The following is a 26,622-nucleotide window of genomic DNA, read 5'->3' on the forward strand; positions in this document are numbered from 1 at the left end:
CAAACCATTATATTGTTATGTCTGAAACTAATGTTAGGTCATTAAAAAGAGATTGAAAGAGCCCCATGCAGCTGGTGACTGCTCTGCTGAACAGCACAGGTCTAGTGGGAGAGACAGTTACGGAGACAGGTGACCCGATAATGCAGACTGACTGGGCTGGGAGTGGAGAGGAACATAACAAGGCTTGAGTGGCAAGTAGGGAAAGATGGTTTTCAGGGGTTAGATCGGGAAAGGCCTCGTCAGGGAGGGGCGTTTCTGGTAGCTATTAAAGCACTGACGCTGGGAAAGAAGAAGGCGGGAGGAGAAGGGGATGACAGAGGGTGAGATGGTTGGATGGCATCACCGACTCAATGGACATGAGTTTGAGCAAACTCTGGGAGATGGTGAAGGACAGGGAAGCCTGGTGTGCTGCAGTCCATGGGGTCGCAAAGAGTGGGACACGACTCAGCGACTGAACAACAACAAATTAAAGTACCAGGGACACATCAGCAGGAAGGTGAGGGAGGGTAGGCGCATTCCACGTGGAGGCAAGAGGACACAGGAGCCTTGAGAAGTAGACCTCTGCCTGCATCAGGCATCAGGTACCAGACTCTCCATCCCGGGGTAACCAGCCTGAGGAAAGGCAGGTGAGGGCAGAACTGTGCAGGGCCTGAGCGCCAGGCTGCAGGGAAGGCAGGGCTTATCCTGTCTGCTTATTGGATGAACTGAGACCCTACAGGTTGGGCACAGGGCACTGGGGAACAGTGAACTCCCAACTAAAGGCCGCAGTTATCAGCCCTGGGGAGTCGTCGGTGGTGCTTCTGTGCTTCGTTGCTGCTTCTCCAGGTCAATTTGGGAATATTGCCCTCTTAGCAGTACGAAGTCTTCTGGTCCATGAATATAGGGTGTTTTTACATTTATTCAGGTCCTCCTTAATGTACAATGCTGTTTATAGTTTTCAGCATGCAAGCCTTTGTGTCTTTATTGAATTTATTCCTAAGTGTTTTAATGTTATTGTAAATGAAACTATTGCCTTAATTTCACTTTGGGGTTGTTCATTGCTGGTGTGTAGAAACCCAGGTGGGTTTTGAATAGTGATCTTAAACACCCTGCAAGCTTGCTGAACGTGGTGATCAGCTCTAGTAATTGCTTTTTGTGGATTCCTTAGGGTTTTCTAGATACAGTACTGTGTCACCTGCAAATAGAAATAGTTTTGCTTCTTCCTTCTCTGTATGGTGACTTTTCTTTCTTTTTCTTACTTAATTGTCCTCCAGACAATGTTGGTGAAAGTGGACATTTCTTTGCTTTGTTCTTGTTATGAGGGGGAGTGTCTTTAATCATTAAATAATACTATGTTAGCCTTCCTTCTGTGTAAACCCTTTTAAGATTATGTTTACTTTTTAATATCTTATTATACATGGTAACAGAAAACTCAAAACAATACAAAAAGAAAACAAACTCCCAAGCTCATCACCATCCGTTTGCATATGTATGTGTGTGGGAAATTAATAAGTACAACCCATCTTGTCACTAGGCTTTGTCTGCTGAATATTGTGTCACAGCATCTGTCCAGGCTTGGGGCCAAAGAGTCCCATCGCTATTGTTGAGCTGCCCATGTTCTACTGTAAAGCTTAACCGTCTTTCATTTGAGAAACTGCCTCTTGATGAATGTTTTTTTCCCTTTTATTCCCACTATTACAAACAAGAAGGGTGAATGTCCACATCATATCCTTCCCGACACTGTGTATTGTCATGTTTTACTTCCTTTTCATCTTTGTCAGATGATCACTGTGGATCTGGGAGTAGAGAGTTAGCATGATTAGAGTGAGGCTTTAGGAGGCTAACTCTGGCTGTCCCAACTTTCTGTGTGACCTTAGACAAACCCTCTTCCCTCCCTGGGCCTGTTTCCTCATTTGTAAATCGGAAAGATGTACAAATCTCTAGTCTAACGGACTGGTTAGCCAACCTGACCTTGCCTGGAAATCACCTGGGGAGTTTTAAAAACCCTGGACACCAGAGTACCGCAGCCAGTGACTTAACTAGTATGAGGGACAGCCTGGGTTGCAGGGTTTTTAAGTCTCCTTGAGACTAAAGGACATGCAGGCCCTTCCTGCTCAGACAGTCCAAAGAGGCTGCTGAGGGGCGGCGGAAAGATGTCTTCCCGGCCTTCAGCACCCAGGCTTTGGACCCCAGCTCATTGGCTCCTGGCTGCCTGACCTTTCAACTTCCCCGCACTTCCGGCTTCCGGGTGCCTGCTCGTGGAGGGGGCGGGGGCAGGGAGGCGCCAAAACCCCGCCCGGCGCGCAGGCTTCCCGCGGGTAGAGATTTAGGGACCTCACACGTGAGCGGGAAGCGACTGTGTGTGTTTCCTTTCTTTCTTTTTTTAAATCAAAGAGCCAGCCTTTGGGCAACAAAGTGGAAATGGAGATTGTGAGCATGTTGGAAAAAAACGCCACGCTCCTCAAATTCGGCTACCACTTCACCCAGCAGGGGCCCCGGCTGCGGGCGTCCAACGCCATGATGAGCAACAACGACCTCGGTGAGTAGACCCAGGCCCCCGAGCCGCGCCTCATGCTTCGCACCTGTCGCAGGAGATACGGCAGGGAAACCCCACTGCCGATTTGCCCGGGGCAGCCTCTTCCTGCGCCTGACTCTCGGTTTCACGCTGATCCCATATCCTTGCTCTCGGCGTTTGCGCCTCGCTTCCCCCCACCCGGCACCTTGCCCAGACGGCCAGAGCCCCGCCTGCGGACGCCGAGGCCGGGCCCTCCTCCCCGAAGGTGGCCCAGCCCAGCGCAGGGCTGGCCCAGAGCGCACCCTCAGCCGGTTGGCCTAGAGAGCGAAACGTAGGAGGCCCGGAGCCAACACCGAGTCTCCACCTCTTACCTTTTCTGGAGCCCAGAATCCTCTCCAAATCATGCACTCTGGCCCAAGCCCCAGATCCCACAGCCATCAACCAGCCTTACCACCCACACCTGAAGCCTTCTTGTTGCTTTTAAAGTAAAGGTTGAGAATGTTGACTTCATAGTCAAGTATAACAGGTTACATTCTCAGTTACAGGTATGGTTTGTATTTTTTCCTTAAAAAATAAAAAGAAAATGCCACAGTCTTTCTTAGTCAACACTGAATAGACAAGTCAGTTGAAGAAAAAGAGAGATCAATCACCAACTTAGTTCCAGACGCTAATTGTTCTCAAGCTCAGTGGGTAGTTTCTCCTGTGTTTTCCTGTTGCTTGCTTGAAGAACTCGATAGTGTCCAAATAGGAGTATGTCTGATGAGGCTATAGGAAAATAAGAGAAAAAACAACAACAAGAAAAGGAGTAGGCCTGTTAACTTAATTCATCATTATATTCAGCTGTGAGTTACCTAGACTCAAAGGCAGGAGGAAGACAAAGTAAGTTATACTATTCTTAGAAGGAAACAATGAATTTTTTAAAAAGAAGAAAGCTTCTTTCTGAGATTGAATTATGAGCTAACTGTGTTTCTAAAGGATGATGTGTTCAATGAGTTTTTCATCAGATTTGAACCTGCTCTAAATGTGTTTCTTTTTGTTTAGTTTTTGTTTCTGACACTCAGTAGAATGCAAGGAGCTTAATACTAAAGCACATCTCAGAGTTCAGGTGTATCACTTCCTGGTGATGAGTCCGAAGCTAGGTTAATACACGGAAGGCCTAGAAGAATGGGGGTGCATATGTAGGTGTGTATGCACAAGGCAGGTACTCAGAACCTGTGCATAGATAGCCACAGAGCTACTCAATTCAACAAACATTTATCAGAGACCTATAGTGCACTGGGTGTTGAAGGTACAGGTTCATGTTCTTAAGAAGCTATTTATTCATTTCTTACCCCAGCTGTTACTTTTTTCTAGAGCTGCAGGTCTAGAAAAGTCCATCAAACAAAAACCCACACCAGGTGTCCTGGTTCGTGAAGTGTCCTTGTTTGAAATAAAACATGAGCAAACACAAACCACTAAGAATTGTAATTATCATGTGTAACAGAGGTTACTGTTGTTAAATCACTTAGTTGTGTCTGACCCTTTGCAACCCCATGGACTGCAGCATGCCAGGTTTCCATGTCCTTCACCATCTCCTGGAGTTTGCTCAAACTCATGTCCGTGGAGTGGATCCAACTGTCTCCTCCTCTGTCGCCCCCTTACAACCTGGACTCTGTTGGCTCAGTTGTGATCTGGCTGTAGAACCAGCACTAAAAAGCCTTAAGATCTATTCTGATATGCAGTAACCTCACCTTTCTTTTTTTTTTTTTTAATCTCAGATTAAACCTCTTATGTGTCCCTCATTCCCTGTCTCAGGGCTGATTGAGCTTTGGTCTTCCAGTGGCAAGATGCCTTGGAGGACTTCTTTCTAGGGTTAGACGTTTCCAGATGAGTCAGGAGTGCTGTAGGGGGGACTCCGGTATCAGCTGGAGGCTAGAGGAAATGGCCCTTGAGGACACTATGTCCTGAGAGTTTGTGTTCCAAAATCCAGGCCCAAGTCCTGTCACCAGGGACTTGGTGAGGTCACGGCAGGAGCCTCGCGTGCCTTTGCGGACGGGGCTTCAGGCTCCTCCTCCCGTTCTCTTCTGGAGGAACTGAGGCCTGGGAGGGACCGCACTTGGAGGCAGTGGCTCGGTCACGTCGCACCTCCGTTGGTTCCAGTGTCACGCCTTAGTTCCAGTGAGCACTTTCTGAGCACCCTTTGTGTGCCCAGGGCTGTGCGAGGCGGCATAAGCGGTAGCAGAAAGCCAGTGCCCTGACTCAGAAACCTTCACAGCCTCTCAGGGGAGAAGAAGACTCAAAGTCAGACTCCTAGATTCAGGAAGACCTGCAGACCGTATGCAGACGAAACAAGCAGATGACTTGTGAGGACAGAGGCCAGCTGAGCCACGCCTCCTGGCGCGGCTGGGCCTGAGTCAGCCTCGTGAAGGAGAGAAAGGTTGTGCGGGGGTCGGCAGGAGTGCCTGGTGGGGTTGCTGGCGAAGGCGAAGGCAGGGTGATGGGACCCAGCATGCAGGAGAGGAGACAGGAAGTTCTGAAAGGAAGGAGGGACTGTTACAGGAAGTTGCGCCTGGTAGGAGAAGCAGGAGCCCTCAGAGAAGGGAGGGAAGGGCATTCCAAGCAGAAGGAACAGCGTGGGCAAAGGCAAGGGCGGTGGCCAGGCACATGGGGGGCTCGTGGGAATGGGGCTGAGGGGGCAGGGGTGGGAGGCTGAGCGCCACAGGCCTTGCATGCTGAGCTCAGGGCTTTGGTGAGGAAAGCCGGCGGGTCGTGGGACAGTGGCGGTTTCCTAGGCGGGAGTGACCGGGTATTAAAATGGGTCCCCCCGGACCTGTGCGGCGGTTCCCTTGGGTTTTCCCACAGAAGGAATTGGAGCAGAATGATCTAAGTGACTGCCCACAACAGTACCAGTTGGTGACGTAGGATTTTTAGCTTTAAAAGCAAATTGTGCCTGTCTGCTAACTTTTTGTGAAAGAAACGCTCCCACTCCTGATGGTGCATCAGTGTCCTCCTCTCAAAGAAATTCTGACTTTCTTTCCAACGTGGCTTTTTCATCCTGCTCCCGATGCTCTGATGAAGCCGACAAGCTTCCGCATTTCCCAGCTGAACCCGTTTGTCATTAGAGCCCAGCCCCGGCGGTTGTGACTTGTCTGCTGCTGCAGTCCAGCGGCAGGGGGCAAGCTCTAGATGGAAGGGAACAGGCCTCTCCGTCTCCTTCTCACTCTGACCAGCCTCTGAGCTGGGTCCTGGCCATGGGCCAGGTCTGCGGGACCGCGGCATTGCTTGCCTGCAAGGCAGGTGGGCTCCTCCTTGGGAGACATGGGTCCCCAAGGCCGTGGGTCAGCCAGTGGCTCTGCAGACAGGCAGCCTGCCCAGGACTGGTGCGTCTTTGGTCCTTCCCGCCCTGGGCTCTTAGCAGTGTTCCATGGGAGAGAGCAAGGTGTCAGGAAGGAGCCGAGGATCCCCATCTCTGCTTTCCCAAGGTGACAGCTCAGATGACTCCTGTCTCCGCACTGTTATAGCTGACAGCCAGGCTGCTGCTCAGGTCCTGTAACTCTGCCACTGGTGCTCTGGTCCATTAACGAAGTCCGAACTGCAGCCTCCAGGTTAAGACAGTGGACAACTTACCCACCATCCTTGGAAGATCTGACCACTCTGTTCACTGGGCCTCTCATACTTAATGAGATCTACCAGCATACTTGTGATATTTTACCTCATTTCTTGTAGGTTTATCTTTATTATAGATATAGGTATATACCTTGTATATACCTATATGTACCTTGTAGGTATATCTTTATCTGTTGATCTTTATTTCTGATCCTTGTGCTTGGCATATCACAGCACTCAGTCAATGCTGCGGCATATAAATGTACATACGATGCACCACAGAGGCATGATGGAGGTATAAGCTTGGCAGGAAGTGGTGGAGGGAGCGTAAGATGCTGATGGGGATTGGTCCAGATGACTTGAGATGCTGGAAGGCTCTGACAGTGAAAGAGTCTCTGGCAGTTGTAACGATAAGCAACATAGAGGAGTTTGCTTTAATGGATGTAAAAAGCAGGTTGATTTGAAGGAACCTGGAAGACCTGGCTTCTGCCCCCCATTGTGTCTCTTATTCACTGTGACTTGAGGCAAGATACTTTTCCTCTCTTGGCCTCAATTTTCTTCCTTATTAAAGTGGGGGGAAACAATGCCGAAGTGGCGTCTTTCTTTTCTCCCCATCCAGTTCCTGTAGAAGCCAGTGCCTGGGGAACCCTGTGCATGTGTAGCCCAGCATGCTTACTGAGGGCACGCTGGGGGAGACACCACGGGGTCCGTTTCTTACCGCAAGCCACGGGCTGGGGCCTCAGGTTCCAGTCCTGGCTCTGCTGCCTCGCCCTCAGGAGCCCTGGCTCCCTTCTCTTCTCCAGGGGAAGGGAGCTGTCCCCTCGTGAGCCCCAGATGAGACGTGTATGTGGACAGCCTGCATAGACAGGGCCTGATGTGCCGAGGCTCGAGATGAGTCACGGCCTTGGTTCTGTCTGGTGCCGGCTCTGTTGTTTTGCTCCCTGCCACGCTTCCCTCATCCATGACACAGCCGTGGTGACCACACCGACACCCTGGAATTGTTGGAGGGGCTCCAGTGAGGCTTGAGTGCAAATGGGGTGTAATGCTTACACAGCTAACGTGGAGATGCTGCCAAGCCTGGTTTGTGTAAACCCTCTCATCACTCTGGGCAAGCCTCTTCTGCTCTTTGGGCTTTGGTGGTGGTTCCCCCCACGTCTCCCCCTAAGCTGTTACACATTCTGATGGCCCCCAGGAATCTGGCCAGACACACTGTCTTCTCCCCGGGAGACGGCCCGCTGATTTGCGTCCATCGCTCTTTCCAGGGAGGTGCAGGGAAGAGGAGCAGCCCAGGCAGAGGCTGAACTCCAGGCCTCAGATGGGCGAGCTGTGCGCCCCCGGCCTCTCCCGCCAGCTCCTAGCCGCACCCGGAGTCACACACCTTCCCGCGTGGTTCTGCTTTCTACACTCAGTGCCACACACAGGCCGATTCGGTTCTTGTTATAGCCTGTGAGCATCCATCTGAGATCTAACCTTGTCTAGCTCGGGAACTGGAAGATGTCTAAGTATAGACGAACTTTTTTCCTCTCACAATAGCATCCTGTCTCTGCCACACCTGCAGCCCCCTCTGACCGCCACCCACTGGCTCTGCAGCCTTTTTGACCTGCCTTTCTCTTGTAGCTGATGTGGCTTGCTGCTTTGTTTTCGTCTGCAGACACTTTTGTTTCAAACACTCTCCCTTGTTACAACAGAGGGGATCCTTCCCCCTGCCCCCCACCATCGCCGCCATCTCCTAAGCTAATGGCCCCGCCTGCAGTCCCCTGGCTAACGCTTTCCTCTTTGCGACATTTTAACTCCCTTGCTATGTGAACAGTGTTTGGACTTGATATTGTCTTGCCTGTGGGAAAATGTCAAGGTTAACCATAAGGGGAAACAGATAATGCAGAGTAATCTTCAGGGCAGATGCTGTTGTCTACACAGGCAGGCCAGGGATCCGGAGGAAAGGCCGAGGGAAACCTTACCAGCAGGTTAAGATTTCACTAAGATGGACTGAACTTAACCCCTCTCTGACCTGGAGTAAGGATCGTCAGCCGCGGGGCCTCTGCACAAACAGGCTGACGGTAGAGCTGGATAAAGCGGGTTTTACACCCATGTGGCCAGCGCTTCACAAGTGCTTTATGAGCGAACCTACGCCACCTCAGGCCCTCCTCGCAGTGAAGACTCACACGCTGTCCTTTAAAAACAACAGACTTCAGAGCGTGCTCGGCAAAGTTGTCAAGAAGCTTCCCAGCGCTCTCCGAGCCACGGTGGTGGTTCTGGGACCCAGGGACAGCTGCTCACGTCTCATGTCCATTCCTTTCCAGTGAGGAAGAGGCGGCTGGCAGACCTGACCGGGCCCATCATCCCCAAGTGCCGGAGCGGCGTCTAGCGTGTGCGGCGCCGACCACGCCTTTGAACTGGACGTGTTCTGCTGATAAGCCCAGCTGCGGTGGGAGCCGGCAGGCAGAGTGCGGCGCAGACCCTGCTGTGGTTCAGTTCTTCATGCACTAAGGTTTTAGGTTAGCTAGTGGTTGTAGCTGAAAACTTTATAAACCATGGTTAATGTGAAGTTTTTCTTTAGTCACAGAAATTCAGTCTGTTTATTATTTAAAAACTAAGAGGCCCCTGAACCGGCAGATCTTACTGAAGATGATGTTAGAGCAGCAGTGACTTAGCCCTGGAAGTCCAGTCTCGGTGACCTAGGAGTGTGGTGTTTCAGGTGTATTTTAAATGTGTAACACGAGCAAACAGCACCCTCTTCCACATGGTTGAAAAGCATTACAATTATTACAGATTTGATCTTAGCTCTTTAACAAACAGGTCATCATTATTAATTCTCCTTTAAATTTTAAGAACCTGAAGATTAAAGTTGCTAAATTGATTTCTGGGTCAAAAACAGTTTTTTATTTTGTTTTTTTTTTTTAACCTCAAGAAAGACAAGCCCACAGAGCTCTGCCAGCAATCAAAGAACGATCCTTTTGCTGGTTACCAGGAAATGATAGAAAAAGCCAGTAATGAAAATTCAAATTTTAGAACCATCCTTTTTTAAAAAAACAAAAACCAATTCCAGGCAACAAGCATTTCCCTGGGTGTTCTTTATCAACATCTGGGATTTATTTCCAATACTGGAGTCAGAAAGAATTGTTTCCTTACCAAATGCCAACCTTACAGTGGATGTGAAAACCTATGGCCAAATACTTGAAAACACTCATAATTGCAAAGTCAGTAGTGGGCCAATGCCTTATGTGAGGTAAATCATTATTGAGATGAATTTCCAGTCCATCATGGCTTATGCTTACAGACTTCAGCCACCCTGTCACATCACTTATTAGACAAGTCACCACTGATCTCGCCTGTAAATGAAACCTCTAAAGGGCAATGGTGAAGAAAATCTAGATATTGAAGAATTAGGAAACCTGGCCAAACCACCCAGGAGGGTGAATTCTGAAAATGTAATTTTGGCATCTCTGCCAGATCCCTTTTTAACCTCACGTGCATCTCCTGGGATCCAGCAAAAATGTTAAGCCACACCGCCCTTGTGCCTTTTACTATACCACAGTGCCAGTTAAACTAGTATTTCTGTTGCTTGGGGAGTTATTTTCATGAGTGATTCGGCAAATCTTACAACAAAGGAGAGGCCAAAGAGCAGACGAACACAGACGTAAGCTGCGGAGCACGGAGCAGAGGCTTTTGATGGAAAAGTCTCGCACACGGACTGTAACGATGTGGACAGGACAGGGCAACCAGAGACGGAGCCAGGGCCTCCCCTCCACGGAGGGGCGTCTACGGAGGCTGCAGGCACAGCCAGCCCCGCTCGGCTTCTCCTTGAAACACAACTGCAGCTGTATTCTGCATCACTGGAAACTGCAATATAACATTAAATCTGTTGGTCTGTGGGTGGCTGTGCATGCGTTTCTTGGGACGTGCGGGCCAGGGGCTGGGAAGCCGCCACAGCGGTGCCCAGTAGCCTTACGCAGGCTGTCTCTGCTCTGAGGTGTTTACCTAATAACTGCAGCCCAGATGTCCGTGTCATCGAGCTCATAATGTGGTTCTCTCAAAGACGCTGAAGAGCTAGTAGTGTGGGTGTTGAGGGAAGCAGAAACTATTACAGGGAAATCTCAGAAAACAAACCCATGGAAAATGAAGATGGCCACGTCTTTAGGACTGGCTCCTCCACCAGATGAGCCGTTCCTCTGGACTAGAGGTGGCGAGGTCGTTTCTCGGCAAAGGACCCGATAGGTTAGGCATAGCTTGCTTTTCTGTGCTTCACAGATACTTCGGTTTTCACAAATTAAAGGTCTGTGACAACCCCACACTGTCAGATGATAGCATTTTTTAGCAATAAAAAATTCTAATTAGGTGACATACATTGTTTCTTTAGACAATGCTATTGTACACTTAATAGTCTACAGCATAATGTAAGCATACCTTTTATATACACTGAGAAACTAGAAAGTTCGTGTAACTCATTTTGATGTGGTTTGGAACTGAATCTGTATCTCCGAGGTACACCTGTAAATACTGTAGGCTTTGCAGGCCATGTTGTCTTTCTTGTAAATGCTTAATTCTGTCAAAGATCATATGTAAGTGAATGGCTGTGGCTAGTCCAATAAAAGTTTACTTACAGAAAGAGGTGGGCCACATGCTGTAGCTGGCAGACCCTGGTGCAGTGCTGAGGCTAGCAGGGAAGAGAGGAGGGCAGGGGTGGATGGTGGATTGACCTGAGAGGCCCGGTTCTGAGAAGTCCGCTTCTCGGGCCGCCCGGCTTTCCTTTCTGCCGTCAGGACAGACAGGTTTGCTGGTGAGAACAGTGACCGGCCAGCCCTGCTGCATGGCGCAGAAGGCGCAGGTCAGGTCACCAGGCTCAAGGCTGTCTCCCTCAGGAACTTGGGATCCCACGAAGCTCACCTTTTTCTGTGCTCCAGCACCTCTGGGCCAGAATGTCTCTGGTAAGAGGTCAGCACCCAAATTCCTCTTCCCTCTCTTGTGGAGGACAGAGGCCAACACGGTGGCCAGCTGACCACGGCGGCTCTGGCAGCCCTGACCTTCCCTGTTTCTGTTAGTGCGGCCCTGACATCCTCCAAACCGAGCTGTGTGAGGGCCTGGGGGATACAGAGGCGGCTGCTCCCTTCAACGTCCAGCCTGGGCCCCGGGCTGGAGGGCAGAGGCTCCTGCCGCAAGAGGCCCCTGCTGTGAGCGCTCCCTCGGTACCCGTGGCCGTCGGGCGGTACACTCGCATTCCTCCTTAAAGTTGCTCTGGGCTGGGCTTGCAGCCGGTCTGTTCCCCTTGTCTTGACACGGGACACAGCAGGCTGTGCATCCTCGTTCTTGGCAGGCCGGGCAGGTCAGGACGAGCTGGCGGCACTGGGGTGTGGAGCAGAGCTTGTAGTGGTCCCAGGGGACCCCACAGTAGGAACATGCTGGGGAGAAAGCAAAGCCTCGTTAAAAAACACAAGCACACGTGTGTGCACACACCACGCAGACAGGCACACTGCTCCAGGTCCTAAACCTGGCCCTTTGCTCATCAGCATCTGACGTATCCTTTCAGGCCTGGGGAAGGTTTCTACACAGTGTAAACCTCTTGTCTTCTAACCAGCAAGGTTCCCCCATCCATCCCCACTTTTTTGGGTTAGGTTGCTCCTGGGAATTGTCTTTTGATTCTAGCATTCATGGACCATTTTTATTTTCCCCATTTAGAAAACAGGTAGTAACTTTTTTCTGTTTCATTAACTAGTCCCAAGCTGGCCATCACCCTTTGTTGGCCTTTCTCCTTGACACCATTCCCTTCTGCCCTGAGACACGCCTCGCCTGAATACAGGTGACCGCATGTGGAAATTCTGCATTCCACACCCGTCTCCCCAGGCTGTGGATCTGCTCTCGCCAGGGTACACTCCGCCACACAAGTCCTTAAAGCTCATGGATCTACTTTCTCAGCCCCTTTCCCTGCTGACTTCCTATGACCACTGATAACTTCATTCTTCAAGCCTCCTTACCCAGCTTATCTAAGCTACCTTTGGGCCCTCTCTCCCTCCTTCTCCCTCTAGCGTCATTAGAGATCTGAAGTTGCTTCCAACAAGAGAGACAAAATAAGACCATTAAAATGAATAAAAAGGTTAAGAAGAAAGGGGAGAGGAAATTAAACTCCCATCTTATTATCCAGGTGCTAACTCAGTCTCAGTCCCTGGTCAAAGAAGTTCTAAAAAATTCTGACAGTCACTAGGGTTGCCTGCTTATGACCTTTCCCATTCAAAACAGTGGCATCCAGAAGGAAGATCCATCTTCTTCAAGATTGACTTCCTCCTCCTCCTCCTGACTGCCCTCATCTGGTACCACGTTACTGTGGACTCCAAACTGGGCTCACCAGAGGCTTCCTGTAGCCACTCTGCCTCTGGCCCTGGGCTCAGCTCCCACCCTGGAGTGCCCCACCCACCACTCTAAACATGCATAACACATGGGTCCACACACCATCTAACTAGGGGTTCTTTTATTTGTCCCATGATTTACTTTACAGTCTAGTGAAGACTATTCTTGGGAAAATGTTTTTAAAATGTAGAAAACAAAATACATAGGATCACAAAGGAAACCAACTATATAGAAATACAAAATAACAATATTTTTCAAAGTCTGGGATACACATGGTATTTAACACAGAAAATAAGATTTAGTGATGGGCCTAATAACTTTCCATTTTGAATCAATGATGCACATAAATGCTCTTTTGAAATATTCACAGCAGCTGTAATAATGAAAATACTGTGATTTCTATTGATGACAAAATCACAAGTACATCCAATACACCTGATTTGCTTCTTACATTCATAACTGAAGTGCTATATTTAGTGAGGGTTTATGAAGCCAAACATGAAATTATTTTCCAGTCCAGATTCACAGGCCCCCTCAGTACAATATCACTGACTCCAGGTTAAGACCCTAGATTTAGCCTATTAGTTCAACTCTTAGCAGGTGGACAGAGTGAGTGAGGTTATTCCCATTTTAAAGGACTTGTCTAACTAGTAAACAATAGAGTCAGATCCCAGCCCAGGCCTCTAACGGTCAGGGTTCTGTCTGCTCCACCACTGCATCCCTGGCTCTGGTGGGAAACGGTGGTGCTGTGCAATCCTTTCCCCTTACTTCACTCGTCAAGTAATCAGCACTGGCCTGCCTTCCAGAAGGTTCATCAGAGGGTGTGTCTGCTTAGGAGCTCCGGTTCTGAGCCAGTGCTGACCTACCTGACACTATGTCATTGTTGAAAGATAAGGCATAACGCTCATCGAAAACAAACAACTTCCCTTTGTAAAAACCGTCAGGAAACTCCTCCAGGTACTTGTGGATGCCACCCTTGAGCTGGAACACTTCCTTGCACACTCCCTGTGTGTGGAGACACAAGAGGAAATTTGAGGAGACTAGCAGAGACCAATAGGAAGCTCCGCAGAGAAGCGACATGTGGTAGGAACGCCAAAATGGGGCTCCTGGTTCCCCCTGTGGGACACTGAAGAACTGCTGACCAAGGCGGGGCGAGGAACCAGCTGGCCAGACCTTGCCTGCCAGGGGGATGGCTGAGGACAGCAGTCAGGGCCTTCAACTCTCTGGATCCTGCGAAGCCCGACTATTTTTGTGGCTCCCTAAATATAGGTAGACACCTGTTGGGACATGTAATGTGACTGAATCTGCTCTTCTCCGGATCAAGCAAAAGGATTAGGAGAAGGGAGATGCCAACCAATCTTCCCCTTTTGTACTTGATTCGTCTCTAAGACTGAGGAGTTCTTTTCACATCTTGAGATTTAAGAACTTCAGACTTTATACTTAGAAACTCTGTGCTGGAACCATACAAGGGGACAATAAATCCTGCTGGCTGGGGGTGGGAGCTTCCTTTGCCTCCAGGCCTGCAGTGCCCTGGGGTTGGTAACTCACCTTGGTTTTCAGGTAGGCTGAACCCCGCTCACAGCGGATGCCCCCAGTGCAATACATTAGCACCCTCTTCTCTTTGAAAAGTTCTAGATTTTCATCAACATAGCTAGGGAAATAACTGAATTTCCTGATGTCTGGGGCTAAGCAGCCCTGGAATCGTCCCTATAATATAGAAGCAGCAGAAATAAAATTATCAGAAAAACATACCTGGTAAGAACAAAGATTCTTTCTGTGTCAAACACCAATCCCCAGCCCTGCCTTGGCAAGGAAGCACTTGCCTGCTGCCATTTTCATCCCATACTCTGACCTTTCAAACTTCAAGAGCTAAAACTTAGGAACAAGGCTGGGTGGGCTGCAGGTTACCCATTCAGAGGCCCTGGGGAACTGGAGAGGTTGCCCAAGGCAAACTCGACAAGATCTTACATGTGTCTAGGGGTAGGCATATGGGAGACAGTTCATCTTGTGCAAGATGTCTTTAATCCGTATTTTCTTAGCCTTTCTCACCAGATTCTGAGTTCAAAGGCTTGGGCTTTCTCTGCTAGCAGCAGGAAGAGAGCCACTGACTGGGCCACAGGTGGGCACACAGCGTCCCCTTCAGAAACAGGCCGTGCTGCGGGAACTCAGTTGGTTTTCTTACTTACTATTTTGCTTTCATAGAAGTTTCTGCAGTCCAATAGGATAGTATCACTTTCCTCTTGATTTGCCTGAGACAGAAACTTCTCTACTTCTTTATGAAATTCACCTGGGGATAAATGGATTCCTAAAACCAAACAAAAATTGGTTAAAAACAAAACCAAATAACACAGGGCCCAGCCTAATGATTTCCATTTGTTCCTCCCCACCTAAATGTTTCCTCTTCATAATTACAATTATGTCTGAAAATAATGCTATCTGATCAGCATAATGACAGAATTTAGTTAATTCCATGTCCTCACTCTCCCTCCTAAGATAAGCGCTGTAGACACCTGGCAGTTTAGAACTAAGTAGTCAAAGAATTCTGCATCCTCATACTTGGGCTCACCCAGTGATAAAAGCCAGACTGTAGAGATGTAAACTGCCACGTGGGTTTGCTGGTCCATGTGACGGCCAGTGTTCAATTGTTCCTGTATATGGAGGGGCCTGGACATGTATATGCTTGCTATAGGCTTTAGAAACTGTTCTATACCAACATCAAGTCCAAGGTTAAGAACCTCAGACAGACAGGTGTGAGCGTATGGTTATGGAACAAAGTTTGAATAAGTCTTTAAAAAATATAACAGAAGAATGTGTCTAAGTTTGTGTGCATGAGTAGAAAGAGAAAACAGGTTGACAGCAGGAATGAAATATGAGAAGCAAGAGAGAAAAGATGAAAGGCCAGAAGTAGAGAAAGGAGATGAAGTAAAATACAAGGAGACTAAAAGAAAAGAACCTGTCTGCTGGGGCCTTCTCTCCAGGGGAGAAATACTCCTATATCTTTAGGGGTCCAGACATCTCAGTAGCTTGTGAAGAACTTTCGGTGAATCTGGCAGGGGAGCAACCACACCTCTGGTGCGTCAGTTCCCACTCATGCTCGATCCTGACAGCACCACTCAGGGATGGATCCCGACAGCCCCCTGAAGCTGCTGGAGACCCAGAGCACGACCAGGGAATCTAGACCCCTGCCTGCCCGTCAGAGGACTGCAGGGAGAATGTAACAAGGCTGGATTTTATGTGTGATTGTCATAATCACACAGTCACCAAAACTGGGGTGGAAAGGGAGGTTCAAAGCTGCGATGACAAGCATGGAAATCCGCTGAGCCTTCCCTCACAGGGAGCTGCAGGGAACCCAACCTGTTCCTGCTGCTGCTGTCACGGTGGCTGCTCTCCAGGCCCTCTGTGACTCATGCAGACCTGCTTAGAAGTGCCTTAAAACAACACAGCTCAGACAAAGGCAGCACAGCGCTGCCTGGGGCCCATTCTCCCCTCACTGCTGCGGCGAGGTCCTCCTGCCCAGGTGAGTGCACTGAGCAGACAGGGCGCGCATACACGGGTCTCCTTCCCCAGATGCTGGTAGCTTACTCCCATTTCCCTCTGATTCAACTCTTATCCTCCTTTCTAAATATTTACATATTAAAAAATGAACATAGCGCCAGCCAGACCTTTCTGTTTCCTGAAGAAAGGAGACAATACTACCTATGAAGTAGACTTGGGCGGGGGAAGGAAAGAAAAGAAAAACGGAAATCAAACCTGCATCTCATCAAGTCTCCAGATGTGAGCTGTCTAATAAGGTAGCCACTAGCCAACAGTGCTAACGGCCCGGAAACGTGGTTTGCCATGTGCTGTGGGAAGGGCAACACGTGCAGAATTCCAAGGACTTGGTATACCAAAAAAAGGTAACACATCTCTTTGTTGCTGTTGTTAGGACTGTTATTTATTTTTGGCAGTGCTGGGTCTGTGTTGCTGCATGGGTGTTTCTCTGGTCGTTGGTGAGCAGGCTCCGTGTGCTGGTTTCTGTCGCTGCAGAGCACACGCTCTAAGGCGCTCGGGCTTCGGGAGCCGTGGCGCATGGGCTTCGGGAACCATGGCGCAGGGGCTTCGGGAGCCGTGGCGCGTGGGCTTCGGGAGCTGTGGCGCGCGGGCTTCGGGAGCCGTGGCCCTCGGGCTTCGGGAGCTGTAGCTCCCCGACTCTAGAGCACAGGCTCAGTACTCGCGGCACACGGGCTCAGCTGCTCTGCAGCCAGGTGGGACACTCGTGTCTCCTGCGTTGGCAGGCGGAGTCTTTACCACTGAGCCACCAGGGAAGCCCCTAAAATATCTTCTTAATAATTTTTTGCATTGGGTACAAGTTGAAATAATATTTTGGCTACACTGCGTTAACTAAAGGGCATTATTGAAATTAATTTCACTTGCTTCCCTTTGTTTTTTAAAATGTGGCTACTGGAAATGTAGAATTCCATCATGGCACACATAACATTCCTGTTAGACAGCACCACCGTAAGTGTGAGCAGAACTGAGAGGAAGCACAGAAGACAGAGGACAGTACATGGAGATGCAAGCAGCATCGTCCTGACTGGGAAACACTGCGAGCAAAATTCTCTAACTCCTTCAAAAAATAAACTGCACGGGAAAATAAAAGATGGAGGCTCTAGGTTAAAAGGGACTTAAAAGGCTCAATCACAATGAGTAGACCTTACTTGAATCCAGATAGAAACAAACTTTAAAAATTATGAGACAACTAGGAATTTTAAGCCCTGGCTGGATATTCAATAATATTAAGTAATTACTATTAAAATGTCTTGGATATGATGGTTTTATAGTTATTTTTTAAAAATCCTTTTAGTTTTTAGCAATATCTACTAAAGTAGGAATGAAATGACATGACATCAGGATTCTGTTCTAAATAATTTAGGTTGGGGGAAGGGAGTGGGGATTGATGAAAGTTGGCCTTGAATCTGTAGTTGTTGAAACTGCAGGATAGGAACATGGGCGTTCCCTGTAATATTTTTTCTGTTTTTTAAAATGTTTGAAATTTTTCATAGTAAAAAATAAAACCAAAAACCCCAGCCAAACAAATGTCTTTCAACCACCTATGGTACCCATGAGTGAGGGGGGAAAGAGAACATTCTAGAGCACTTGAAACAAACTGCTTTTGTGTTGAAAGCTGCTTGCTGCCTGTAGCCAAGTCTGTATGTCTTATCCATTTGATGAACTATTTACAACTAATAATTATACTCTTCCCAAACTGCTGTCTTTGGAAAGAGAAAACAACTTCTTTCCAAACCATCACCAAGAACACTAAGCCAGGTCATTCTAAGCAGTGAGTCTCCAACCACCAGAGCATCAAAGAGAAGGGCCAGCCTGAGCACGGAGCGACCCGCGCGTCAGCCACCCCACAGCTGTTCCGAAGAGAGAGTTCGTCACAACCTTGCTGATCAGAATGTCTAGCTTTCCCATTTGTCTCTATATTAAGATTTGTCCCTATGAAGAAAAAGAAAAAGTTTCTTCTTAAAGCAAGCATACCAGGCTTCTTATAGGAGACCTTGCTGGGACTGATCCCCATGGGCACAATTTCTTCAAACACACCAACACGCAGTTCTGGAAAGCAGCAGGCTCCTCCTCTGCTGGTCTAGCCAATGAGAAACAAAGCAGAATACAGTCTTTCTTTCCCATCTCCAGGTATAAGATATTTATTAAGCTGAATTATCTGGAACATTCTGTGCTCTAACTCCCTTCTCCCACTGAAAGAGCTGTTCCTAATTTGAGGTTTCTTAATACTTCAGCTACCCTATTATTACACAACAGATGTAATCTTATATCTGGCACTTCTTTATTGCGTATCTACCATGTGTAGAGATGTCAAATTGAAAAGGTGTTTCTATAGCAGTAAGCATTTAACTATAAAACTGAAACACCACTGAGCAATTTCTATATGTAAGACTGCATCCAAGCTTTTGTTCAGGAGTCACAACCTTTTCTTTTCATATCATCATCACCAACGCTAACACTAGGAAGGTATTTCCCACCACCTCTGTAACCCATGACACTAAAGCAAAAAGTCACTCCAACATAAAGCCTCTCCTTCAGAGAGCAACGGCATCATTCCCGCTGTGGTGTGAGTGCTGGGCTGATCCCACCAGGTTTACCAAACACGCAGTGATCCCCTGAAACAGGTGGTCTCCCAAGTGAGCAGACATGGCTAAGTTTGAGTCTAGTGGGTGTAAGCTGTAACGTCCTTATTCTATATAAAAAGGCCCATGGTCCCGTGGTGGCCACTTGGAAGATGAATTGGAAGGAGCATACTCTTTCCATGAGCTGCCTCAGGACCCAGAGGGGAAGTGGTTTTCTGCCCGGCACCGCTTACTTCTTTATGGTGATCTTCATAGCCTGGAGTGGGAGGAGGCACTGAAGCAGAAGCAGATGGCTCTCAACCCATTTTATTTTCAATCTCTCTTACCTTAAAATCGTCCTTACAGAGGTAATCCTTAAACAGTGGGCAGGAGAGCATGGCGCTGACATAGAGTCTGGTGGCCAGTCTGCTCCCACCAACAGTCCCGTTGATTCCTTCCGTAGCAATTCGAACCTGAGACACAAAACAGCAGAAAGGAATGCAACCTCCGCGCTGCTCTTTCTTCTGCTTGGCAAGCTGTGTCTGGCTCTCTCTGACCCCGTGGCCCACCAGGCTCTCCGTCCATGGGATTTCCCAGGTAAGAACACTGGAGGGGGTTGCCAAGCCCTCCTCCAGGGGATCTTCCCAACCCTGGGATCAAACCCGCGTCTCCTGCGTTGGTAGGCAGAGTATTCCCATTCCGCTGAGCCCCCGGGAAGCCGGTATTTGCAGCTCAGTTCCGATTTCTGCAGGGCAGAACAGGTTCATGTGTATTGGTGAACTTAAGAGGAAGAACAGATACACTGCTCTGGACACAGCAGAGTGTCACCACACAAAGATGCCCGTGGTTTTCTGAAATGGCACTGCCCACAGTTCAGTTGAGGGACTCAGTTAACATGTTGCTGAACCAGAGAATAAAATGGTTAAAACCATGGAAAGCCCCATTTGCTATATGATGTTCCAGCTGTCCAGTGGCCAAAGCTTAACCTACATTCAGGGCAGCAGATCCAGAATCAGGATTCAACTTTGTTACTTAAATTGCCAAGTGGCCCTGAGGAAATTCTCTTTTCTGAACCTCAATTTCTTCATCTTGATAAGAGATGAAAAAGAACCAATAATGCAAAACTGCTGAGGAGATATTCCTCAAGCCCTCGAGCACAGAGCACACCTGAGGGCCGGGAATGCGCGAGAGCACTCTGCATGGTCTGGGGGGTGCGGGGCGGGGGGCAGGCAAGCCCACCACTGCAGACCCACCTGCTGGCAGGAGCTTGGTCTGTTTTCTTCTTTGTTGCATACTCAGGGTCTACAGTAGTATCTGCCCCCAGTAGACATGTGATATGTCTTTGCTGAGCAAATGAGTGAGTGTCCAAGCCTGAGGCTTTCTGGCTTCTCAAACCCTCTGTTCTCTGAAATGCTTCACTGGTTGGGGGACATTAAAGCCTGGATTAAGGCCCCCACCCTAGGAGGCAGTGCTCTGGGGGGCCCTGCAACGTTAGTTGTTCTGGTACCACAAAACCCTTCGGATAAGTTTAAAGATGGATCATCTTTAGAAGAGCTCCTTTCTAAAGTTAGAAAGTGCAACATTGTGTATCATGGTATTCTCTGGAAAGAGAAGTAACTTAGAGTGAAGTTCTATATTATTACATTGTTACTTATATAACAATTATAACAATGATACCTACCAGTGCCTTAGAATTTGAAAACTTTTAAAGGCTCCCCTTTGATTAGGGCCTAGAGGAGGTACTTGTTTGTTGCCTCACTTGGCTCAATTCTTTAGAGCATGGATAGAAATGGGACTCATTTCACAAGCCAGGGCCTACTCACTAGCATTAGCTCTCCAGAGTACCATGATTATGAGTCACATCCAGGCTCCTTGAGAAAGATGCAGTCTAGTGAGCCTGACCTGGGCTGACAGAGGGAAGCAGGAAGCATATGCCATCTCTGCTGTAAAGGTTTCTGCACCTATTACCAACTAATTTTTTTAAGGGACAACATAGAAAAATAGAGCTGAGCCAGCATTAACTGGAAATCTACCCTAAAACCGTCTCTGACAGGGGCAAATATGATGAAGAGGTACAGGCTTCTATGTAACTGTCCTTTGGGTAAGCCAGAAGACTCTTTCCTATGTTATTTTAATCCCAAAACCCAAATAAAATATGTGCACTTCCTGAATACTGAGGATGGGCAACCTCTAAAACCCATGCATTAGACTTTCAACTCCTGTTCAGGTATTCCTCAGCTGAAACCTTCAAAGTACTGCTAGGTGAGGAAAGCCTTATACCTCAGAGACGAAGAGCAACAGTTAGCATTTAATGAGCACCTTTATATTATAAAGTTCCTGTCTTTATATTATAATCCTGAAAGGTAGATATCATAATTCCCACTTGACAGTAAAGGAAACAGAAGCTTAGAGAAATCAAGTAATTTACCCAAGGGCACAGAGTTGAGGGATGGTGAATCTAGGACTCAAAACCAGATCTTTTGAGGTCCATCTCTTATAATTTTCCTTTCCAAAAAGCCTCTAATGCATCTGCTCAAATTTCCTGAGGCAGTAAGAAGTATATAGCAAGGGGTTAGAAGCTTCTTTCCATAATTCTAGAATTTTTAAGTTCTCCCCTTTCCCCACAAATGCCAACATTCTTCCAAATCTCCTACCAACAGGAAACTTGAGAACTCGGCGCGTTTCCTGGAAGCCTTAGGATTTAACCCGAGAGCCAGGCACGCGCTGCCACCTTGTGGGTAGAGACCCTCACTGCCGGCTCACCTTGCCCCAAACCAGAGATGAGTGCCTGTTTTGTGCACTCGGGTTTACATTCCATTTTTCAAGATGTTCTCTAAATACAGATGATATATGTATATAACCCACAAATGTTCTTTTTTTTTTAAACAATGCACCAGCAATTTTTCCAGGAATTGTGGACATAGTGATTAAAAAATACATAGTTTTTGCCCTTTAGGAACTTACAAACGGGAAGGTCACAGATATTAAGATAAAAGTCACAAACTAACAAGTGCTATGAAAAATAACTGCAAGATGCAGTGAAATAGTATATCTGGAAAACTGAATTTAGATTAAAAGGTTTGGAAAGATGTCTTTGACAAAGTGTCATTAAAACTGAGAAGTGGAGACTGAGTAACAATCAGGAGAAATGGGTGGGTGTGGGAAAGCTCCTTGAAGAAAGTGTTCTTGTAAAAAGGCCCAAAGGCACCAAAAAAAAATTTGTGGGCTCCAAGAAACTGAAAGGCTATTTTGCTGGAGTGTAATGAGTAAAGAGAGAAGGAAACGGCAACCCACTCCAGGGTTCTTGCCTGGACAATCCCAGGGGCGGGGGAGCCTGGTGGGCTGCCGTCCATAGGGCTGCACAGAGTCAGACACGACTGAAGCGACTTAGCAGCAGCAGCAGCAAGGAGTAAATGGCATCAGATAAGTAGAAAAGGTGGAAGGGGCCAAAGTATGCAGGAAACTCAACGGCACGTTGAGGATCTGAGTTTTACTCTAAATACACTGCATAGACACTGAAAGATTGTGAGGAGGGAGGGAGAGGATTTCATTTACTCTTTAAGATCATTCTGGTTGCTGTGTAGAAAATGATTAAATGGGGGCAAAGATGGAAAAATGGAGTGTAGTCTAGAAGCTACTGAAATGAATGAGGTAAGAGAGGGTGGGGCTAGGTCTAAGGTGGAAATGGAGGATCAAAGGATATGTTAGAGGCAGAAATGTCAGGACTTGGTGATGAAGTGATGAGGTAAATGCAGCTTTCAGTCACTATCTGCAAGAAAACATGGGTGTGAAAAATATCACTGATCAAGTGACTGCCTCAGGGAATAAAAACCTGGGACAAGTGTAAGAGAGGTTAGTGTCATAACCAGAGGATATATACATGTATATATATGTATACATATATATATGTAATTGTCAAAGATTTTTAATTCATAATCCTATCATGTAGAGATAATCATGACTTAACATTTTGATATTTACTACTTGTCATCTTTTTACACACATGCTTGTGGTTTTGTTACAAACATTCATTTTTTATTCGACCTTCTCCAAATATTTACTGTCTGCTATATTCAAAGCCCTGTTCTAGCACTAACAGTACATCAATCGGTTAAGACGCAGTTCCTGTCCTCTTGAATTCAAGAGGGAAAGGAAATAAAACCATAAAATGGTAAAGGACTGACATGTTCTAGGAAAATTAAGCAGCAACTTGGTATCACACCTGTATGTACAGTTCTGTGAAACATTTTTCCAGTTGAAGTGAAGTGAAAGTCGCTCAGTCGTGTCTGACTCCTTGAGACCCCCATGGACTATACAGTCCATGGAATTCTCCAGGCCAGAATACTGGAGTGGGTAGCCTTTCCCTTCTGCAGGGGATCTTCCCAAGCCAGGAATCGAACCAGGGTCTGCTGCATTGCAGGCGGATTCTTTACCAGCTGGGCCACCAGGCAAAGAATGAGAACACAGTGCCCACTTTACGCAGTTCTTCTGGGACACGTGCTGCGCTTAGCCACTCAGGCGTGTCCGGCTCTTCGTGACCCCACGGGCTGCAGCCCACCAGGCTCCTCTCTCCATGGGATTCTCCAGGCAAGAATACTGGAGTGGGTTGCCATTTCTTTCTCCACTTATCTTCCCAATCCAGAGATCGAACCCAGGTCTCCCACACTGCAGGCAGACTCTTTACTGAGCCACCAGGGAAACCCCTGGCCATACCCCTGCTTTTACATATTGGCTATGACTATTTTCATATTAAAATGCCAAGGTTGAGTAGTTTTGTGCAAAGTCTAAAATATTTACTATGTGGCTCTGAAGTTGGCTGATCCTTGGTCTATCTTTTATATAGTCTTATAAAACACCATTTCCTTTTCACGGAAGTGCAGCTGATTTACCGTGTTGTACGAGTTTCCACGGTACAGCAGAGTGACTCAGTCACACACGAGACACTCAATATTCTTTCCCATTGTGGTTCATCACAGCATCCTGACCGTAGCTCTCTGCCTCACTGTGGGACTTGGTCATTCACCCATCCCGGTATAACAGCTTGCGTCTGCTAACCCCAGCCTCTCACTCCATCCCTCCCCAGCCTCTTCCCCCTGGCAACCACGAGTGTTCTCTATGTCCGTGAGTCTGTGTCTGTTTCATAGGGAGGTCCATTTATATCATATTTTATATTCCACATATAAGTGATATCACACGGTATTTATCTTCGTCTGACTTCACTGACTGTAATAATTTCTAGTTGTATCCATGTTGCTGCAAATAGCATCACTTCATTCTTTTTTAATGTCTGAGTAGTGTCTCCGTACATTGCACCACATCCTCACCCATCATCTGTTGATGGCTATTGTGAACAGTGCTGCCATGAATTTAAGGGTGCATGTATCTTTTTGGATTAGTTTTGTCTGGATACATATTATTGTAAGGAATGGGACTGCTAGATCATATGGTAATTCTATTTTCAGTTTTATGAAGAATCTCCACACTGTTTCCCACAGTGGCTGTACCAACTTATATTCCCACCAACAGAAAACATCATGTTAATAGCTATTTAGTATTCTATTTAAATGCTTCGCAGGATTTCGCTAATTTCTAAGAACCCAACTGGGGAACCCTTTTTGTAACAAGCAAACCAAGGAGGCGGCGAGATAAACCCCGTGAAGGATAAGTGGTCAGGGAGACAGTGTTACCTTGCCCGTGAGACGCAGGCGCTGACACAGAGCTGTCTGCCAGGCACAGACCCAGTCGGGGTCCTTCAGGTCACAGTAGCAGTAATAAAGTAGCACCTCGCCTTCACCGTCGCCCTGGCCACTATAAAAAGAAAACCGTGCGGAAAGAGCAATTGAGTCAGACATGAAAAGGCTACCGTTCATAAAGTAGATTTAGAGTCAAGAGGGAAGGCCTAATGGAGCGACTCATGCCTGCCCTGGCTCCTAAGTATCATTCTCCTCCTGGATTGGGAAGCAACTCTGGTCTGTGTTTGCTCTAAAGAAGACAATACCTGCACCTAACTCCTTCCTTTCTAAAAAGTGAGCTTACTTTGATTTCCTTGTTTAATCATCATATCCCTGAAACAGATATTAATAACCCCTTTTTAAATTTGAGTCCATTCTGGCTGATCCTCTAAGAAAAGGCAGTATCTGTTTTAAATCTCTCTTTGTACAAAAAGGTTTCACTTTCCTCTTTTCATGTAATCCTCTTGCCCATGAGACAGGCTGTTATCATCCCCATTTTATAGCTCAGTGGACTGAGCCCCGTTCATCTGCATGAAATGGATGCAGCCTGACAGTCAGGGCTGGAATACCAGTCTTCCGACACGAGACTCCACACTCTTCCCACTGCCCTGTGCTGACTGTGACTGACTAGTCACGGGCCCTGGGTGGGCGTCTGATTGCTGAGCCTTGACTTCCTCAACTGTGAACCCGGGGGCCGACACCAACGGCCTCTCTCACACCTTGCTCTGCAGCTGTCCCACGAAATAGCCCGTCTGAGAAACCCTGCAGACAGCATCTCCCTCTGTGAGAGTCACAGTGAAGGCCCCTCGTATACTGAAGGCTCTGGGAAGCTCTGCAAAAAAAGAACATTTTAACCTCATGTTTCCCCAATTTAATTGTCTTTAGCACCTCTTTTCAATACCTGAGAGCACCCTCCAGAGCTAGTGCTGTAGAGGCATTTTACAGAACGCTGTCATAGATGGTAATTCAGGTCCCATCCAGCTCTGAACTCTGTGACATTCTCATCAATGCTGTCTTATTTCAGGGCCTCATCTCCTCTAACACCTGCTTGTCTATTAGTGTATCTGTTTTCCTCTCTCTAAATTCCTGTAACAAATTACCATCTGAGCCACACAATTTTAAGTGATAATTGCATAGCTTGTCTTATACCATCTGCTAAATGTTTTGTGTATCCTTTTTCTTTGTTTTTCTAACTAAAAAGCAGCTCCATACAGAAATGAAGAGATCACATTTGTATAGCACTTTACAGGTCACGTGAGCTCTTACCATCATCATTTTATCTAATTCTTACAGCAGTTCTGTGAGGTAGCAGAGCAGGCATTATTCCCAGTTTTAGAGTTGAGGATGTAAAGGTATGAAGAATTTAGTGGCTAGCTCAAGTCTAACTCCAAGTTCAGTTCTCTTTCTTTCTCTTCTTTCTGATAAGCAAAAGGAACTGGCATCAAGACCAGTGACAAAATGTATCAAATGTGGGCCTTTTCTGTTCACTGAATAGCTTAGGAATTCCTTAAAGTCAGAAATCTGTCCTCTACGATTACATAATATTATCATGCGGTAAGGTTTTCAAAGGCAGATCTAAACTTCTAACCCTCTGCCTTAGTTCTAAAAGTTAACTTACTTTCTTAAAACATATTCAGCTCAGAAAACCACATCTGGTAATAAGAACCCCTTTCTAAGCTGACACTTCGGGGTAGAGGAATCATGAACATGTCTGGGCCTTCCGACTTCTCTTTGGAAATAACACTTTCTGTTCTTTACCTCTCCCTGGAGAAGTAAAGACACAGGATGGCTCCCAAGATACCGAGAGTGCACTGCCGGCTGCCCAGGCTGTGGTCTTCTGTTACACACAGAACATGTTTACTGGCCTAGCTTAGGCGGCAGAGAAATGCCGTGCCTTGAGGATCTGCCATTTTATTGGATGGGTGGTAGCTCATTCCAACTGGAAAAACATGTTTCAGTGAAACAAAAGGTACAGAATGACATTCTTACCTTATCAGCTCATCAGGGCTGAAGCAGCTTGTATCAGGCAGCCAGGCAGACAGTTCTTGGTTACGGGTGAGGGCATCTCTGAAACGGTTCCCGCTGTCTGCGGACTCGGGACCCGTGGAGGGGCTCGATGTCGCAGCCAGCTGCTTCAGAACACCAGCAGTCTCACGGCGGATCTCATCAGCGTGCTGCGCTGCCACATGTCTGTGGATGCCGGTCGGGTCTGTGAATCGTTGCTGACAGCATTTCCACCATTTTTCTTTACATTCACAAGGAGGTGCTGGAACTTCTTTAGTTTTAACGAAAACGGCAAATGCCTGCAATTACATTTCAAATATGTCACTAGTAAATAACCTTAGGTTTTAGGTTAGAATGA

At 47.3% G+C, this 26,622-nt stretch overlaps 2 protein-coding genes across 14 annotated transcripts in view; one reads left to right on the forward strand and one right to left on the reverse strand.

Moving 5' to 3' along the window:
* The window catches only part of TMOD1 (tropomodulin 1), an 84,006-nt gene extending 75,070 nt beyond the window's left edge, over positions 1-8,936 (forward strand). For both annotated transcript variants that reach the window (XM_065908087.1, XM_065908089.1), the window contains exons 9-10: positions 2,374-2,518; positions 8,380-8,936. In XM_065908087.1, coding sequence (XP_065764159.1) covers positions 2,374-2,518; positions 8,380-8,444 — 210 coding nt within the window. In that variant the 3' untranslated portion in view covers positions 8,445-8,936. The remainder of the gene's footprint in view (positions 1-2,373; positions 2,519-8,379) is intronic.
* Positions 2,895-26,622, reverse strand: part of TSTD2 (thiosulfate sulfurtransferase like domain containing 2) — a 31,141-nt gene continuing 7,413 nt past the window's right edge. For 10 of the 12 annotated variants that reach the window (XM_065908082.1, XM_065908077.1, XM_065908086.1 and 7 more), the window contains 8 exons: positions 26,250-26,563; positions 24,216-24,336; positions 18,876-19,001; positions 17,942-18,047; positions 14,605-14,723; positions 13,967-14,125; positions 13,285-13,423; positions 9,148-11,475 (listed from right to left, as the gene is read on the reverse strand). In XM_065908082.1, coding sequence (XP_065764154.1) covers positions 11,186-11,475; positions 13,285-13,423; positions 13,967-14,125; positions 14,605-14,723; positions 17,942-18,047; positions 18,876-19,001; positions 24,216-24,336; positions 26,250-26,563 — 1,374 coding nt within the window. In that variant the 3' untranslated portion in view covers positions 9,148-11,185. Of the gene's footprint in view, positions 3,260-9,147; positions 11,476-13,284; positions 13,424-13,966; positions 14,126-14,604; positions 14,724-17,941; positions 18,048-18,875; positions 19,002-24,215; positions 24,337-26,249; positions 26,564-26,622 lie in introns of those variants that run through there. The other 2 variants (XR_010659508.1, XM_065908085.1) reach the window with 2 other exon arrangements.

The sequence above is a fragment of the Muntiacus reevesi genome, chromosome 17, assembly GCF_963930625.1.
Source record: "Muntiacus reevesi chromosome 17, mMunRee1.1, whole genome shotgun sequence".
NCBI lineage: Eukaryota > Metazoa > Chordata > Mammalia > Artiodactyla > Cervidae > Muntiacus > Muntiacus reevesi.